Source organism: Corvus brachyrhynchos, unplaced genomic scaffold, assembly GCF_000691975.1.
Source record: "Corvus brachyrhynchos isolate BGI_N302 unplaced genomic scaffold, ASM69197v1 scaffold61, whole genome shotgun sequence".
NCBI lineage: Eukaryota > Metazoa > Chordata > Aves > Passeriformes > Corvidae > Corvus > Corvus brachyrhynchos.
In genome coordinates, this window is record NW_008236478.1 from 343982 (window position 1) to 355380 (window position 11399).

An 11399-nucleotide genomic window follows, 5' to 3' on the forward strand; every position below is an offset into this window, starting at 1 on the left:
GCGAAGCACTGTAATATGAATTTTAGGCACATGCTGCCAGTAATCTAACTCCTATTTAAGAGGAGTGCATTACAAATGCACTGCTGAAATTTGACAGATACCCATGCAGGTCAGTTTTTCTTAATCTCCTTTAGCTGAACCAGCATAAAAGAGTTGCCAAGCACTTGTATTTTTAAAGCAGTCATTTCACAATCACTTAGGTATTCTTGTGTATTTTGTGCAAACACTTTAGGCAGATGATATAAATGACCTGACCTTCAACAACATAGATATTTAAGGAATAAGAGCAGACTTTGACTAAAAAAATGTCATGTCTATTACCTTAAATGATTCTTATGAATCCCCAAGGAGCTACACTGGGGGAAGTCCAAAGGCTACCAGTTAGGTGCATTAGAAAGTGCCCACTTAAGGCACATACAATACTTTACCTGGGTAGTTCTATCCACTTAGCTAACCAAACACACAAAAAAGAAACAAGCTGATTTGGGCTGACCTAAGTTTTCAACAATCATGCACTTATTTACTGTGTTTGATCTTTCACGAGTTCAGCATATATTCATGCTGACATGAATAGCCACCACTCTTCTTTCTCCTTTTAAGACACTTCAAATCTTTTACTTGGCAATAGACAATTGTTGAATAATAGAAGAACAAACCTGAAAAGAGCAAGAACTGAATGCCTTCCCAGCAGCTCACAAATGAATAGGGATAACTGGTTATCTTGCAACAAAAGACATCATATAAATTGACCCAGAATAAAGATAACTGAATTTAACAAGTCATCAGTCAGATGATGGTCCCCACTTACCTGTTGTGGAAGTTCACTGATTAGGTACTGAGCAAATTTTTGCAACTGGTCTCTTTGTAACCGAGACAAAGACTCAGAAACAGGTGCTCGTAAGCACACTGCAGATGCCTGAAGAAAGAAAAGGAGACACAAACTGCCATTAATGAAGCTGTGTCCACCAAATGGATGAAGTGTCACAAACACTTACTATGCTGATGCATATCATGCTTGGTCTTGATGGCCAATTTTTTTTTCTCTGAAATTATGTAGTGTGCTGCAGATAAGATGCAAATAAGCTGTCTAGGCTTTATAAAAACTGTTTTCAAGAGTTTTTTTCAAGGAAACTGCTTTAACAGCTGTGCTTAAGATCTGTTGTTGCTAGCAATTGCACAAATACTGGCACAGATTTCACAAACAAACCTCTAAAATAGGACATTATCCCTTAAGCTTCTGGCAAACCAACCAGCTCTGTGGGGGCATGTTTCACAGAATCACAACCATCTCATTTATCTCATTAGAGTTTCTTAATTCAGTCTTAAAATCTCTTTCCATATCTTAGAACAAATTAGATTATAAAAAGTCACCACTAGCTTCTTAACCTTTTTCACCCACATAACAAAAATGTCCTACTTAAAATTTAATGGGTACACAGTCAAGAGCACTTTGATAATAAAGATACTTCAGATATTGTCTTGTCTACATAGAGCAGTACACCTTGGCTTGTAACTTGCTAGTGCCAGAAGTCAGTTTATACAAATAGAAAAATCCTTTCACTATCACTTTTCAGGTTGAGAAAGGATTGGAGGCAAAAGAATAATTTTTATCTTACACAGCATCCAAACTTTCTGAGTGTAAATAATATACAGGACAATTCGTTTTCTAGCCTCATTCTCCACATCCACCTTTTAGAACTCGAACTATGAATTCAAAGCAGAACCCACTTTTTTGCCAAGTCTCCAGTCCTAAGTACAGAAAGTAGACCAATATTCTGATTATTTCACAAGAGTATGTATTTAAGCCAATTACACTTGTCCATTGTGAAATACTAACAAGCTTCATCAGGTTATTAGCACTTATTTAAGAATCTGGAGTTGATCATAAGCATGTTAGCTGTAAAATGTTCTGTGACAGCAGAAAATCTTCTGTTTCCTTCAATCATCAAAACTTAATCCTCTGTGTTTCTCAGCTTCCCAAAGCAGAGGAAATTAAACTGTATGCAAGACCAAACCCTCAGCTGGTGTAATTCCTCTTGATTCTACACATTTTCAACTGAAGTTGGTTAGGATATAAAATGCCTACTTTTTGCTCTATAGAAGGCCACATAGAATAAAAGCAGTATAATAAAAACATAAATTTAACTGCTTGAAATCTGCAAGCCAAAATCACAGTTACCTGCCCCAGTAAGTATTAAAATGAACTGGTAAACATAAAGGCCAACAGTGTTCAAAATTACTTTCCTTCTGCACTCTGAGCAAACAACAGAAAGAGTGAGCTTTCAAATCCTGTACTTGCAAAGACTTAATAAAAGACTAACTATTGGTGACCTTTCACTCTTTTCAGAGATAAAGAAATAATGAGTGATTTTAGCATTTAAATGAGAAACAGAAGAGGCCAAAAAGCACTCAGTATGTACCCTTAGCAATCTGCACATTACCAAAGGACAGTCTGCAGTTTAGGGCCTCAGACAATTCAGCCTGTAGACCGCAACTGTGAGCACACATGTGCACAATCTGTAACCAAAAGGAGTGCCAAGAACCATTTCCTAAAGAGAGTGTGCACTGCATAGAGCTGTACTGAGGAGAGACTTGGTGCCCAGGGGAGAGCAGAGCTGTGCCGGAGCCTACATTGTGGATGCGGAAGAGGCAGAGCGCCACGACGTGAGCGCACCACTTGGCCCCGGCGCCGCAGGTGCAGCTGCACGACGTGATCCGGCACCGGTCAAACATCACCGCCACGTTGTACGCGCCCTTGGGAGGCACCATCTGTGGGGGCACCACAGTGGCACTCAGATGGAAACCTGTGCAAATTCAAAAGTCCAAAGTTACTCTTTGGGTATTTGGGAAAAAGATTCAGCCAGCACAGAAATACACATATAAGCCATTTAAACACTGAAACAGTATGTCTGGCAACAACATTCATATAAGGATGGACATGGATCTAGAATCTCCAGCACTTTTTTCTTCCCAACCATGGGAAGAAAATGCCTGAATATTAGCAGAGAAGCATAATATGTTACAAGAGACTCCAAAATACCAGCTTTTAATATGTCAATTAATTAATTTCTCTTATTATTTAACAGAGAAAAGCAAAAGTGGATAAAGTCATCCCTGAAAAGTGTCAGGTTTTGTTCACAGGATCAAAGCTAGACTATATATACACATTTTAGGCATAACTTCTGTGCTAAGTCTGGCTACAGTGCAGAACGGGCTAGGTGACTGGTTCGGAATTATTTCCAAGTCAATAAATTTTCACAATTTCACAGTCAACTAAAGAAGGCAGCACTTAACTTGAACACTTACTTCCACTTTGTGGCTTCAGAAACTACCCATCTGTCATAAATTATGCACCTTCTAGCAATTTTGTTAATTTTACTTTTTTATAAATCATGAACTCCGAAGACAAAAAAAACCCTCTTGCTTAGACTAAAATCAATAGAAAGGAGAAATTTATGAAATAACATTTGAATGAATCCAGCCCCATTAATCAGTGATCATAAACAAATAAATTATGACAAAGGACTTTAACAAGGCTTAGCTTCACGTAAACTCATGTACAGTGCATATGAGTTGTACTCATAATGCAGCTTCCTCTGCATATGTCCCTCTGGAGATATTACTCATCCAGAGGGACACGTATAATCAGGGTAAGGCCACCAGGAGCATGAATCTTCTACCCGTCTTTAAGGTGCCTATCAGCAGTTAGTCATCCTCTACAGGAATGAGTAGCAGTCTCGGAACTTTTCTGCTAATCTGGAATTCAGTTTTAATGAAGCACAGAAAGCACCAAGGGCATCAAAGTCATAACCAAACTTCAATCCAACAGTCTACCTTAAGTGAAAAAACATGGCTTGGGACAGATGATAGTTTCTCCATAATGAGGGCAAGGAAGGAGATTATAAATCCACACTACTAAGTTTTTATTATGATATTGTGGGAACATAAAAATGATGGTGTTCAGGAGTGCACGTGACCTACTAAATTAATTCCATTTAAAATAATGTGCATAATTTCCTTCTCAAAATATAATCCCCATACCAATACAAATTTGCTCTTACCTTGCTTAACCTTTCTATTTCTCCTGTTCACCACAATTCAAATCCTCTCCCTGATGTGATTATTTTCATTAGTACACATAATGCCACCCAAATTCTTCAGCCATTTTAGCAATTGGAACAGAATCAAAACAAAAGAAGGCATTCACACAAAATTACTGCACTGCTTATTACCAGATACAGTTGTCATTTGTTTCACATTTGGATAATACAACCCAAACAGTTCAGCTAGTCCTTCTGTTATACTAAAAGCATCTCAGAATAATGCTCTGGTTTTCACATAAGCAAATTAGGCATTTCACAAGTTGGAATTGCAGCAATTCTGTTTCACTGCAAAAAAGAAGTATACGAAAGGTGTTAGAGAAGACTGGATCCCAGCTATAAGCTCTTACCAAGCTCCTACCATGACATTCTTCTTTGTATATGAAGAGAGTTAACTGATAATGCAATGACGGAAGAACACATACAAAAAGAGACAAAATTTAAGGAGTTTAACATGATATATTACAAGCTTCAAATCAATCTGTAGATTGACAAACATGCCTGACACTGACAATGCTAATTCAAGCAGCACTGCCCAGTTAATTCTTTTCATCACCAATCTTGCTGTACTGAACAATTGTTTGTGGGATGGCACAGGAAACTATATGAGGAAAGAAATCTGGATTATAATTAATGGTTTCTTTTACCAGGAAAAATCAAAGAATCACAGAATCTCTGAGATTGGAAAAGATCTCTAGGATTCCCCGCTCAAGGGCTGCTTCATTTCCTGTGTTTATGTTCCCATTTGTCAGTGTATGAAACTCAATAGTGCAACTACACACCACCTTAAAATCATTTGGAGCAGACAACTGGAAATACATTCACCCTACCTGTGCTGCCCAGCTTCTAAGCTGCTATTCAAGGAAAAAAAAAAATCCCACCATTAGATACAGTTCCTCTATGAAGGACAAGGCAACCTTACTATTTAAACAAAGTTTCTTCCTTCCCTTCCACACACAAGCCTTTGTCAAGAATCACAGCTGCTTCTATGTGTACTTGAGAAGTTTACTTCTCACCACCTCCTCTTTTTCCCTACTCTTCTCCCCCAAGCGCAGGTTTTGCCCTAATATTCCCAGCCTTTGTTCCTGTACATTGCTTTACACTTCCTTCCCTTTTTAATGTATTACTGAAACAAGTGCTGACCACAGTCTTTTACTGTCTATTAAATATTTTACTCTTTTCCTCTGTAAAAGTCCCAGGAATTACTGAATTTCAGCAAGCTGCTTTTTAACTCATTTTCTCTCTCTCAAACATTTGGCTTCCTGAAGTTTACCAGATTCCTTTGAGGCCTCTCTCAGCATTTCAGTCATGACATTGGGAGATTATGAATGCCCTCAAAAGTCAGTTTAATCCTATTTAGCAAAATTTCCAAATCAATGTTGACATTCCAAAATTACTATTTGGTCTCACTGACAACACACTGACACTGTGCAAGGTAATTTTAACTCAATCTGACTTATGTATGAGGAATCACCTCACTTCCATTCCCAAGAATGCCTGCTATTGGTATTACAGTAGACACCAGACTAGATAGTATCCTTTCAGAAGCTTTATCCTATTTTTGGGTAACAGTTCACCAGTCTCTTGCAGTTTGCATATCTCAAAGGCTCTCCCCTTTTCTTTTTGTTCTCCCCAAACCTTCACAGTACACATCCCTTTTATTCCTTTTCTCAGGGCTCTTTACCTAAATTTATTAATTTCACTCATCACTGAGAGTTAAGTATTACTGGTTCTAGTAACTAAACAAACCCACATAAGTCTCTATCCCTCATCACACGAAAATATAGGAAATTTCCTAAATTTCCTCCTTAACATTATACAGTTTTTTATATTATCATTTTTCTTATTACAACCAGGCTCAGTTCCCACATGCCAAATAATATTCTGATTCTGAAGCTTACACTTGCAGGAAAAAAAATCTGCATGGGATTGACACGGACCTTGACATACTATTATTTATTTCACATAATGCCTTCTGGTCAAACAGCTGCCACTGAAAAAGCTATCTCAATATTCTTTTTTGCTTCAAAGGATTTAATGAAAAATCCGGAGTCCAATTCTTTGTATAGACTAGTTTCTATAGCCAAAAAACATAAAAAGAACAAGACAGTAGGAGAAGCTATAAAACCCACTGTCCAACAAGAAGGATTTCTGTCTGCCAAAATACTGTACTATTAATACAACTCTTTTGCTACAAGAATAAACCTTGCAAACCTCCTCTGTGCCATACAGGCACTTTAGGCAAGGCATTCATTTGATCAGACAAGTAGAAATTCAAGTTCTCTTCAGCAATGAGGAATTTAAGCATTATGAAGACAAACATATCCTATACAGTTTTTGCAAAATGCTAGGACAGATTAAGATTCAGAACATTTCTGACCTTTCAGCCCATTTCACAGCTGAGCTGATTGAGGCCAAAATAAAATGCAGCATTTAGCTCAAGACATTGCAAAGAATACATCTGGCAGGGAGTTTCAGCTAGGATGCCAGAAAAGCTTGTTTTGAGACATGGTCATAGCACTGCTGTCCCACTGCAGATATGATTTTGGGACTCTGAAGTATCTAGAGACGTGGAACTGCACTGTTCTTACCTATCTGGAGAGGGTCTTTGACAGCCCTCACCCGGAAGAGCTGCTCCCCTCGCTGGAACTCATCTGCACTGCCATTCGCCAAGCACGAGTACAACCTGCAAGAGATAACCAGAACAGGTCAGAATCAGTCTGGTTTTGAGAAACTTCACAGGATTATCCTCTTTGCTGACATGACTTTTGAAAAATCCTTACTATCTTGAATAGGAAGTCCAGGTTTCTCCCACCCTTTTGACATTACAATTCAACCACAAAAATCATTAGTGTCTTGCTAACTGGGTTTGTGTATAGCCACCGGCATTTTTAGGAATTTCAACCTAAGGCTCTGAAATACAAATTAATTCATCGCCTAAAATTAAGCCTTTATATACAGTATAATTCAACACAAAACGCCACAATAAAAACTCCTCCTAGACTAATTATCTGCATGCACTCATGAGGTTTTTGTACACCTGTGTTCATCAGAATAACGAGCATATACAACCAGCTGGCTAGCTCTATTCACCAACCGGTGATCTTACATCAGCACTTCTGACATTACCTCCCCCATCTGATACCTGAACCTTAGACAAACATATCCAAGAACTTTCAGCAAGATTCTTTCTAAAAGAGTGTAGTATCACTACTTTGCAACAAAATTCTGAATGCACAAGCACATGGGTAAACCTCCTATAATATAAAAGCTTCAGCAAAGCTTAGAAATAGATCTAAAAGCAGAAAATCTTTGACTATGTAGTCACATAGTTAATGTGGAAACATAAGAAATATAGTCATCTGACTATATCAACTCTGATCACTGATTTATTCAGCAAATTCTGGTTCTCCTATTTACACCAACAAAGGGCTTGCACTGCACACTGAGCTAGTGCCCCTTGGCAATTTCTGAGCCCAGTTAAAGCTCTGACTCCAGCAACATGTTCAAAATGGAAAGATGACTTCATAAGATTAACACAAGGACAAAACTCTACAAGCTAGCCTACTGTTAGGCAAATTGAAGGGTGCATTTATTTTGCTATGCTTTATACACAGAACCTAGACGTCTATATGGTTTTCCTGGCACATATTTAAGGCAGCTCACCCTAGAATAAAACCCCATATCATAGCATATCACACAGTAATCGATCCATGTATTACTACAAAAGGCACTTGAGAGCCACAGAAGCACCAAATATAGGACATAAAAAGGACAACGATTCTCCTCAAATGAACAGAACCTTTTCTTAAGCATCAGTGAAAGAGAAATAGTATTTATTACCTGATATCTTCCTCATTTTCTGGGAAACTCCAGAAGGCGATTCGAAGTTGCAGCTGCTCAGGCACTGGAGGATAAACTTTCTCCACCACCTCGAATGGAATGTGAAATGCAACCTGTTTTGCAGAGAGTTCCACCAATGGGATCACCAGCCCATCTAGCAAGATAAGAAACAAGAGACAATTAGCCATTCAAAGAACAAAACTTGTGAGAGGCTAAGGAGGTCAAAGCAGGGAGCTCTTCCACTCTCTCTTTTATCTCACCACGTTCAAGACCATTTTTGATGGATAGTAAAAGTCAGCACAGAAATCTTCTGAAGAGTTGTCTCTCAACTCCATGTTTGTCTTCAGCCCCTCAGGGCATGGGCACACATCCCAAAAAGACCAGTCCTTGGCCAAAAGAGCTGCATCAGCCTAGCAGACTCAAACTTAGCAAGACTTACGGTAATCAAGTATTTTTCACACATTTATTTTATGATGTGGCAGCAACATCCTGTGAATTTCAGTAGTTTACACAAAGAACTATTACAACATATATGCACAAGTAGGAATAGAACGGTTATCCAGGAACCTTAGTGTTGACTTTTTTTGACAACACTCAGTATTCAGCTATTTACAAGGTTTTAATTTCAATAAGTATTTGTTGGTTTATTCCCTCCACCATCACCTTTCATATGATATCTGTCTTTATACTTTAAATTCTTCAGAGAAGCAACTGGGAATTCATGTGTCAGTGCAGTGCTGACTACACTGAGCTCATGAGGATCCTAACTGAAGGCAGTAAGAGCTTTATATAAATACATTTAACCATCACCTTTGTACCAAACTAACTCCACTTCTTACATTTTTAACTGCAGATGAAGATTTCTTAACATCTATCTATATCTAAGGCTATAAAACCCTTAAGTTTCTGCTTTGCTCTGACCTAGATTATACAAAATGACAGACTTGTCTTATCTGCAAGTACATCCCTGCTTTACTGAGATCACCTCCTGACCCATCACTACAGCAGCCTTGGCTCCCCCATCTTCCAAACCCTGTTGCCAAACCCCTAATTAATTCCGTTTCAGATATTCGATGTTATGTCTCTTTGCCTCCCTCACCAGCCTCTAAAACACCACTGGAAGCCAGGATGTAAATCAATCTGGCCCTCAGCTTTCCCTCTCCACCGGCCTCCAGGTAACATATCAAAGGAAAACTTAAGCCCTGATGTCAGTAAGCACTTTCTCACCCTCTGCCTAGAGACACCCTCCAGTCCCAACAGCTGGGAAAGATAGGATTAGGAGAGGGCTTTCAAAGTGCATGCACACAGCAAAGCAGCCAACATCTCCCCCAGTACTGAGCAGACCTGACAAATGAAAGGATTACATAAATATGGAAAAAACACACATTTATGATTTTTTTACTGCAGTGAAATTAGATTCATTAGCCACTATTCCCTTCTCCCAGGGTCAGCCTTTTACTATCAGGGTTGTTTCTCCATCACCAGTGACTTTTATTCTGTTATAGATCTAGTCTCTGTTTTACAGTGCTATAATCCCATTCACAAATGTGGGAGAAGCAGATTATAAAATGAACAACACAGGGAAAATGATGTGTCCCTTTCTCTACAGCTAGCAGATAAACAAACTTTTAGCAGAAAAGTCATTTCATTTACACTTTTGACAACCAGAACAGGTGTAAAGCTTTTATCAAGTCACTAAAAAATACACTACTTTTAATTACTCCCTAGTACTGTTTTTAATTAGTGCAACATAGTCAAATTAATATCAATCCTACTGCTACAGTAGTAGTAAATACCACAGTAAGTCCAAATTGAATCACTTTCATACTTGAAATTACTCTGAGTGATGAAAGGAGAGGTATTTCTCATGGTTTAAAATGCATTTCTTCTATAGAGGTACTCTACTCAGTTATCTCATTACACAGTACTAGAAAAGAGGTAACACCTAAACAACCTCTACAAAAGGTAAAAGGCTGAAAAAAATACTTCAGAACTGAGTCAAAGACATGCACATTTTTCTGAGAGCTGCAAGCCTGCAGCCTTGATGGTATTCCTTTTTACAAGGATCTGGTGCTGGCTATGAAGGTGAGATTAGAGATGCTACAACATGAGACCTCCTCATCTGCTCCAGCACAAGTCTAGCACAAGTCAGCCAGCTTGATTTTAATAACTGTACACAGTGAAGTAAGGTAACAGGCTGACTTTGCACTGAACCCATTAACTGATTCATCAGCTGTACTGCATTAGTAGTAATCAGCAGAAGACAGGTGGCCAATTATCTGGCATAACTCAGAGCTCACAGCTGAAACATCTTCAGAATAAGGTGAAATAAAGTAAAACCTGGTGGGGAAAAAAACAATAATCTTACTTATAAAACCATGCACCATTCTAAAATTCTGAATTTTCTATAAGGAAAAAGAGACATAGAAAAAATAGCAGAAAATAACTGAAAAGTAGAAAATAATTTGTCAATCATACTTCAAGGATGAGTGAATTCGCAATAGCTACCTTGGCATACATGTAAATGCTAAAATTAAGAAGTTAAACTGCCCTAAGTTTCAAGGGGGTAGTTGCCCATGTAGCCAAGGTGAGACAATCTTACCTGCAATATGACTCAGAACATTAGAGAGTCTTTTCCCATTAGACCTCCTGAAAAGTGAGCTGGACAGTCCTACTTTGGTGCTTAAACTAGACTTCAAATACTCTCATCTGAGTCCTAAACAACGAGAAATCTATTCAAAAGGTTTATTTCTGGATACACAAATCCTGGGTTGGTGGATTTATACCTACTTGTAGGTAGGTTCATACCCACTTATGTCAAGAGGTATTATCAATAAAACAGACAAAAGGTACTCTCAGGTTCTATAATAAATATTTTTAGCAAGGAAGAAAAAAGGAAGTCGCTAAAAAAGTAAAGGAGAAAGCACCACAGCTTCTGCTGAGAAAGCAAAGATAGGTATAGGAAGGAAGATTGCAAATCTAATATTTAAAAAAATTATACAGCAGTAAAGTCAAAGTTCTTGAGATAAAACTATCCAAGGGAGAAGATAATTTTAAATTGTGGAGCAAAACTAGCAAGAATCACTATTTGCTCTCGGGACGCAGACATGATGACCCAAGCAGAACAAAAAGCACATTTCAAGTCTTGGGAGAATAGTCACAAGTAAAGCATAAGCAACCTGAAACAATTCTCACAGGTTAAATGACTGAAAAACCCAGGTCCAGAAGGGATTTTGAGAAGCAGTCTAATCTATATCTCCTACCTAAAATGCAAGATTGAGCATATCTAAACCATTCTGACTAAATCACACCTCATCTACTTACTGCCACACAGAACATGCAGCTTTGATGAGGACTATCCTGCCCTTTTTGCTATGGTTTTATGTGAATTACAGGTTTGATTTTTATAGCCATTTTGTAATAGCTAAAACTTTAGAATAGATGTAATTATTCCTG

The 11399-nt window shown here is 38.2% G+C and overlaps 1 protein-coding gene across 3 annotated transcripts in view; it reads right to left on the minus strand.

The window, feature by feature from the left end:
- Window positions 1–11399, minus strand: part of ZSWIM8 (zinc finger SWIM-type containing 8) — a 58770-nt gene that overhangs the window by 29298 nt on the left and 18073 nt on the right. For all 3 annotated transcript variants that reach the window (XM_008643706.2, XM_017725884.1, XM_017725883.1), the window contains exons 2-5: window positions 7944–8097; window positions 6692–6786; window positions 2632–2804; window positions 809–916 (exon numbers count right to left, since the gene is read on the minus strand). In XM_008643706.2, coding sequence (XP_008641928.1) covers window positions 809–916; window positions 2632–2804; window positions 6692–6786; window positions 7944–8097 — 530 coding nt within the window. The remainder of the gene's footprint in view (window positions 1–808; window positions 917–2631; window positions 2805–6691; window positions 6787–7943; window positions 8098–11399) is intronic.